General features: G+C 44.0%; 1 protein-coding gene and 1 pseudogene across 2 annotated transcripts; both read left to right on the top strand.

Annotated features, from left to right (window-relative positions):
- Positions 1-896: 896 nt before the first annotated feature.
- Positions 897-1,944, top strand: LOC308419345 (glyceraldehyde-3-phosphate dehydrogenase-like; the record flags this gene model as incomplete). The annotated part of the gene is made up of 1 exon (XM_080915054.1): positions 897-1,944. One exon carries the CDS (start codon positions 897-899, stop codon positions 1,902-1,904), a length of 1,008 nt encoding a protein of 335 aa, XP_080771180.1. The 3' UTR covers positions 1,905-1,944.
- A 2,866-nt stretch (positions 1,945-4,810) lies between these two features.
- On the top strand, positions 4,811-5,737 carry LOC308418802 (uncharacterized protein NKAPD1-like; annotated as a pseudogene). Its single transcript has one exon. The product of its transcript is annotated as an uncharacterized protein NKAPD1-like (transcript).
- Positions 5,738-6,553: the final 816 nt, after the last annotated feature.

The raw sequence follows: 6,553 nt of genomic DNA, 5'->3' as shown, positions 1-6,553 counted from the left end.
CTTAACCAAATTCTTAAGAAAATGGCTGCATCTAGAGAAGATCATCCTGAGTGAGATAACCCAGTCACAAAAGAACAGACATAATATGCAGTCACTGATAGTGGGATGCTAACCCCAAAGGCTTGCACTCCTCCAGAAACAACTCACAGACTGTATGAAGTCCAAGAAATAAAGAAAAAAAATATACATATATTCACAAAACAAGAAGACTTTGACTATTTCCATGTTGCGTTTTGTTTTGCATGTACTTTACGCTTATTGTAACTAGTAGGTTTTCTATGCATACTGTCAAGCCCTTGAAAAAAATCAAGTACTGACTAAAAAATATATTCACATGGTTTTATGTAAAATTTATTTTAATGTCTGAAAAAACAGTACTGACAAAAATGTATAATTTTAAGCAAAAAATGTTTAAAATCTGTACATTTATCTTTGTTTTGCAAAATAAAGTCGTTTAAAAAAAAAAAGAAGTTAGGCTCCAGATGTTTGTGTGAGATATCACCACAGGTAACCAGAGTAAAGTTCTAAGTGCTCAGGTCAGATTGTTAAAGTATGAGAATTCTTGGCTTTGATTTTGGCTCCTCTACTCTTCTACCTTCTCTGACACATCAGCAAAGACAAGTCACCAACAAGGAGCAAACATCATCTTTCTTAAGAGCTGAAAATGGACATAAGAGAAGGTAGTGGCATTGCTGATTTGTCATAGTGTTGTAGGATGACAAAGTACAAAAGGCTATAGTGGAATTTTGGAGAGTGTAGAGTGCTTATTGGAAGAGGTTCAAGACCAGACTGTGACATCACTTGGTGGTTAAGAAGTCTGTCTTGCTCTCTGCTCCTCCCTGTTCTACAGACAGCTACATCTTCTCGTGCAGTGCCAATTTCGTCCCTTAGACAAGATGGTGAAGGTTGTTGTGAACGGATTTGGCCGTATTGGGCGCCTGGTTACCAGGGCTGCTTTCTGCTCAGGACCTAGCAAAGTGGAGATTGTCGCCATCAACGACCCCTTCATTGACCTCAACTACATAGTCTACATGTTCCAGTTTGACTCTACCCATGGCAAATTCAATGGCACCGTCAAGGCTGAGAATGGGAAGCTTGTCATCAATGGGAAGCCCATCACCATCTTCCAGGAGCGAGATCCCGCTAACATCAAATGGGGTGATGCTGGTGCTGAGTATGTTGTGGAGTGTACTGGTGTCTTCACCACCATGGAGAAGGCCGGGGCCCACTTGAAGGGTGGGGTTAAAAGGGTCATCATCTCTGCCCCTTCGGCCGATGCCCCCATGTTTGTGATGGGTGTGAACCATGAGAAATATGACAACTCCCTCAAGATTGTCAGCAATGCATCCTGCACCACCAACTGTTTAGCCCCCCTGGCTAAGGTCATCCATGACAACTTTGGTATTGTGGAAGGGCTCATGATGACAGTTCTTGCCATCACTGCCACTCAGAAGACTGTAGATGGCCCCTCTGGAAAGCTGTGGTGTGATGGCCGTGGGGCAGCCCAGAATATCATCCCTGCATCCACTGGTGCTGCCAAAGCTGTGGGCAAAGTCATCCCAGAGCTGAATGGGAAACTCACTGGCATGGCTTTCCGTGTTCCTACCCCCAATGTATCTGTTGTGGATCTGACATGCCGCCTGGAGAAGCCTGCCAAGTATGATGACATCAAGAAGGTGGTGAAGCAGGCAGCTGAGGGCGCACTAAAGGGCATCCTGGGCTACACTGAGGACCAGGTTGTCTCCTGTGACTTCAACAGCAACTCCCACTCTTCCACCTTTGATGCCAGAGCTGGCATTGCTTTCAATGACAACTTTGTGAAGCTCATTTCCTGGTATGACAATGAATACGGCTACAGCAACAGGGTGGTGGACCTCATGGCCTACATGGCCTCTAAGGAGTAAGAAACCCTGGACCACCCACCCCCCAGCAAGGACACTGAGAGCAAGAGAGAGAGGCCCTCAGTTGCTGAGGAGTCTCATCCCAACTTGGCCCCTAACACTGAGCATCTCCCTCACAATTTCTATCCCAGACCCCCATAATAATAGGGGCCTAGGGAGCCCTCCCTACTCTCTTTAATACCATCAATAAAGTTCCGCTGCACCACCCCCCAAAAGTCTGTCTTACTCACTGTCCTATTGCTATGAGGAGACGTCATAAGCAAGAAAATTTATAAGAGAAGGCATTTAATTGGAGTTCTGCTTACAATTTCAGAGGGTTAGTCCGTGGTCATCATGGCAGAAGTGTGGTGGCAGGAAGACATAGCATTGGAGCAGTAGCTGAGAATTCACATCTGATCTAAAAGTTGCAGGCAGAAAGAGGGAGAAGAGAGAGAGACAGAGGGGAGAGGGAAGAGGAGAGGAGGAGGGAGGAAGAGGAGAGAGACTGGGTCTGCTTGTCTACTTGGCACAGGCTTTTGAAATCTCCAGTGATACTTCTCTTTCAACAAGACTATACCTCCTAACCCTTCTTAAACACTGGGAACCAAACATTCAAGTCTATGAGCCTGTTACAAAGATCCTGTTAAAGATGGCTGCTCATACACACTTTGTAGCCAACTGAAAGTCTTTATTCTATTCAACAGAGACTACACTCGGGTATTCAGGGCCCAAGCCTTGTGCAGAATGTTTAGAGTAAGGGATTTGTAAAAGGCAAAAACCACATCCTTCTATTTTACTGAGGAGCTGCAGTGGGAGGTTGTGTGCAAGCAAGCAGTTTAACAGAAGCTAAGGTAAGTTATCTGGGCATCTTGACTTCAGGTTCCTTGAAAAGAGTTGGGTAATTTTTCCATGGGACTCTCCACCAAGGAGATCAAACTCAGTTAAACCCAAAGTTTCCTCAGCAAGAATGTAAGACGGAGACTCTGCACTGTCTTTTTATGTCGAAAGCCTGTGGAGACCATTCTCATTTAAACTACCACATGTCTGTGGTGGTAAGAGACAGGTGTCAATATCAATGATACCTGAGCTCCCAAGGAAAGCTTAGCCATCACTCAAAGTGTTGCCAGGGGAAACCTCTGCCACTCCCATGGTGCTGAGGTCCTGACATTGGGGTCCTCGATATGACCGTGCCCAAATCAGAGCTACAAAAACTCTCAGGACATCACTCATTCGAGCGTTCCTCCTCGCCCTATACTGAGTCTTCTCTCTCACTTTTGAGTTTTATTTATTGCAGACGAACTTTGAAATTTCATTCAGCTGTCTGTTTTCTCTTGGAAAATAGTCATGTCTTTTTTTTTGGGGGGGTTATTTGACCATATTTATAGCCATTCTTTTGAATTCTACATCTGGAATTTCGTCTTAGTTGTTTTCATTGAGGATCGTTACTGTGGGATCCATAATTTGAGGAGGAGAAAAGTTGTCTTGGTTCTTCATGCTACTTTTGTCTCTAGGCAGGAATCTGCCTGTCTAGGGTGAGATAATGGGTTAAGATGGAGCTCGTTGTTTTCTTGTTTGTCTTGCTTTCCCGTCTGCTCAGGTTGGACGTGTTTGTGGTGTTCAGGATAGACGGCGTTGTAGTAATATTTCCATCTGTTATATCGATGTTCCAGGTACTAGCTCCGTTTTGTCGCATTGTCACAGCAGCAGTGGCTGTCCCTTAGTAGCCGACTCTGATAATAGATGGTAGGTGACCACTGTTAGAAATCGTCTTGGTGTCACACAAAGGAACACCCAAACACAATGAAAATATGTCAGCAAGACAAAACTTTGCACTTGGTCAGGAAGGGTGCACTCCCCACACAAGGAGAAGAGGCAGGAAGTCTTGGGTCTTGTTCTAAGGCAGGTGGTGACTCTGTTTTTCCCTCTTGGCTGAGATCTGACCTCACAGTCTTTCATGACTGGCTAGATTAAAAACAATTCAAAGGCTCAAAGGAATGGGGCAAACTGTCACTGGAGTTAGCAGAATGCAGCAGGGCCTTTGTGTAAACAAAAGCTTTCCAGGGAAGTGCTAAAACATTTGCATAAAGGTTTTATGAGAGGGGTAAATTCTTTTCCTCAAACCAAAGTTTTACAGTGTTTGACAGAAAAGACAGATATTTGATGTTTAAAAGGGTAAAACAGGTACTTAGGAGAGGAAAGGGATTCTATAGTACTGTGTGTTTTAACATGTTAATATTAGGGCTGGAGAGAGGGTTCCACGGTTAAGGTCACTGACCGCTCTTCCAGAGGTCCTGAGTTCAGTTCCCAGAAACCACTCTGTAATGAGATCTGGTGCCCTCTTTTGGTGTGTCTGGAGACAGCTACAGTGCACTCATAAAATAAATAAATAAATCGTAAAAGAAATGTTAATATGAGTGGGAGGTAAAGAAAGTGAGCAACCATGATAAGAACAGAAGTATTAGGCTGTTAGATAGGAAGTAGAGGAGGTGGATGCACAAAGAAGGGGGAAACTGAGGCAAGGGGAAAACATAGGGTGTGGTGGGGGAGTAAAGATATGGACTCAGGTTTCATATAACAGGTCAACTTCTGGGCTTTGGGAGGTGTAAGGAAGGAGGAGGAGAAGCAGGAGCAGGAGGAGGTATGCAAAGTTGGGAACACCTGCTGCAATGACCTATGATATTCTGGAGAGAAAAAGCTACAGGAGAGGAAGGAGAGCTGGTGGGGTCCAAGGTGATGTGTGACTGGCTTGTACGTTCTTTCCGGTCCTGGGTTGATCATCCCTTTGTCTCTCTGATGTTGATCTGGCCTGTTTCCTTGTAGGACCCCACTTCCCATTGTGTATAAACTGCCCCCTGTGCTGTGGCTAGCTGAGGAAATGCCATTCCTGCCACAGGTGTGGTAGAGTCTGCAGTATCGGGAAGGATTAAAGAATGTCACGGGTTCCGTTGGAGAAAGTCCTCCTGAGGAACGTCATCCGGCATACAGATGCTCACAATAAGATTCAGGAGGAGTCTGACATGTGGAAAATCAGAGAACTAGAGAAGCAGATGGAGGATGCTTACAAGGGGACCAGAAGGAACACAGTACCCAGCAGCTCAAGCCGGATGAGAAGTGATGGTTTTGATGAAAAAAGTCAGAGAGACTACTGGAGGTCAAAGAATGAAATTTCTGGGGCCCTGGAAGATGATTTTCTTAAGGCTAAATCCTGGAACAAGAAGTTATATGATTATGAATCCAATATACCAGAGAGATGGGATCACAGTGGTTATAAAGAGTTGTATCCTGAAGAGTTTGAAACAGACAGTAGTGATCAGCAAGACATTACCAATGGGGAAAGAAACGTCTCCCCAGGTAAAATCATCTGGTCATGAATCCCGAAAACATAAGAAATCAAAGAAATCCCATAAGAAGAAGAAGAAGAAGAAGAAGAAGGAAAAAAAAAAAAAAAAAAAAAAAAAAAAAAAAAAAAAAAAAAAACGGTCACACAAGACACAGAAGAACAAAAAGGAAGCTACGGACATAGCAGATTCCTCAAGTGAGTTCTCAGAGGCAACTTGGGCTTCTCGTACCAGGAAAAGGAAGCAACCACACAAGAGCAAGAAAAAATCCAGGAAAAAGCCTCCTAAAAATCTTTACCTTTAGGGGAAGAAAGTGATACTTCTCAGACAGATGATTCCGCATCTAGCAGTTCTGAAGAAATCGAGGAAAGAGACACTAAGAAAACCAAAAGGAAAAAGAAAGAGAAGAACGTCCATGTTCCTGTACCTGACCCTGAGGTCCAGGAGAGGACGAGCAAGCGCAGGAACTGGAAGGTGAATACCGATGCAAGGTCTGCTGAGAGCTCAGAGGATGACTAGGTGGGAGAGCCGCAGTCCTGCTTCCCACTGACTTAAAGGGGGTTACCGCTGAGTTGTCCTGCCACAGATATCTCTTTTCCTTTTTTGGCTTGTTAATCTCCATCCCCTTTTGTTAATAGAAATCTGGTATTTTGTTAAGGTTTCTTGAAGAGATTATTTTTTTCAATTAATCACTTAGGGTAGAATACCTATACAGCAAATTAAAGAAGCCAGAAAGCTGAACTCAGTAGTGACCTGGGCACACCAACTGGAATGTTGGATTTGGGGCACTCAAGGGTCTGGATGGAGGAGGACTGAAGGAGTGCTAAATAGAACGGTTTGACAAGGAGCTTGCTATTTATACAGGACGTATACTGCCTTCAGCTTTGGTGCTTTGATTCTTCTGCAGTTGGGCCCTATAGGCATCTAGTTTACTTAGTGAGGAAATAGTTAGAAGAACAAACCTTTTCCCTTCGTGGTAATATCTCCAGATGACTGCTAAGGAACCTAGAGTTTTCAGCCTAATTTCCCTGCTGGTCAGGGAGGGTCTACAGCTATATTTAGCATAACTCAAACATAACAGTAACTGGATAGTAGGTGTTTTTCTAGTTCCATTGCTGTATATTGCCTAAATGGGCTCATGTTTGAAATTATTGGTTTAGTTGGCCTATCAAATGGAAAGAATTAGGAAGTAGTTATGTTGCTAATGATGCTTTCAAAGAGTCAGGGCATCAGCCATCTAAATGGTTTTTTTTGTTGTTGTTGTTGTTGAGTTGGGGATTGAACCGAAGGCCTTGCGTATACTAGGCAAGTGCTCTACCATTGAGCCATACACCC

Source organism: Micromys minutus (genome assembly GCF_963924665.1).
Source record: "Micromys minutus genome assembly, chromosome: 3".
In the NCBI taxonomy this organism is placed as follows: Eukaryota; Metazoa; Chordata; class Mammalia; order Rodentia; family Muridae; genus Micromys; species Micromys minutus.
This window is presented reverse-complemented; position numbering and strand designations above follow the sequence as displayed.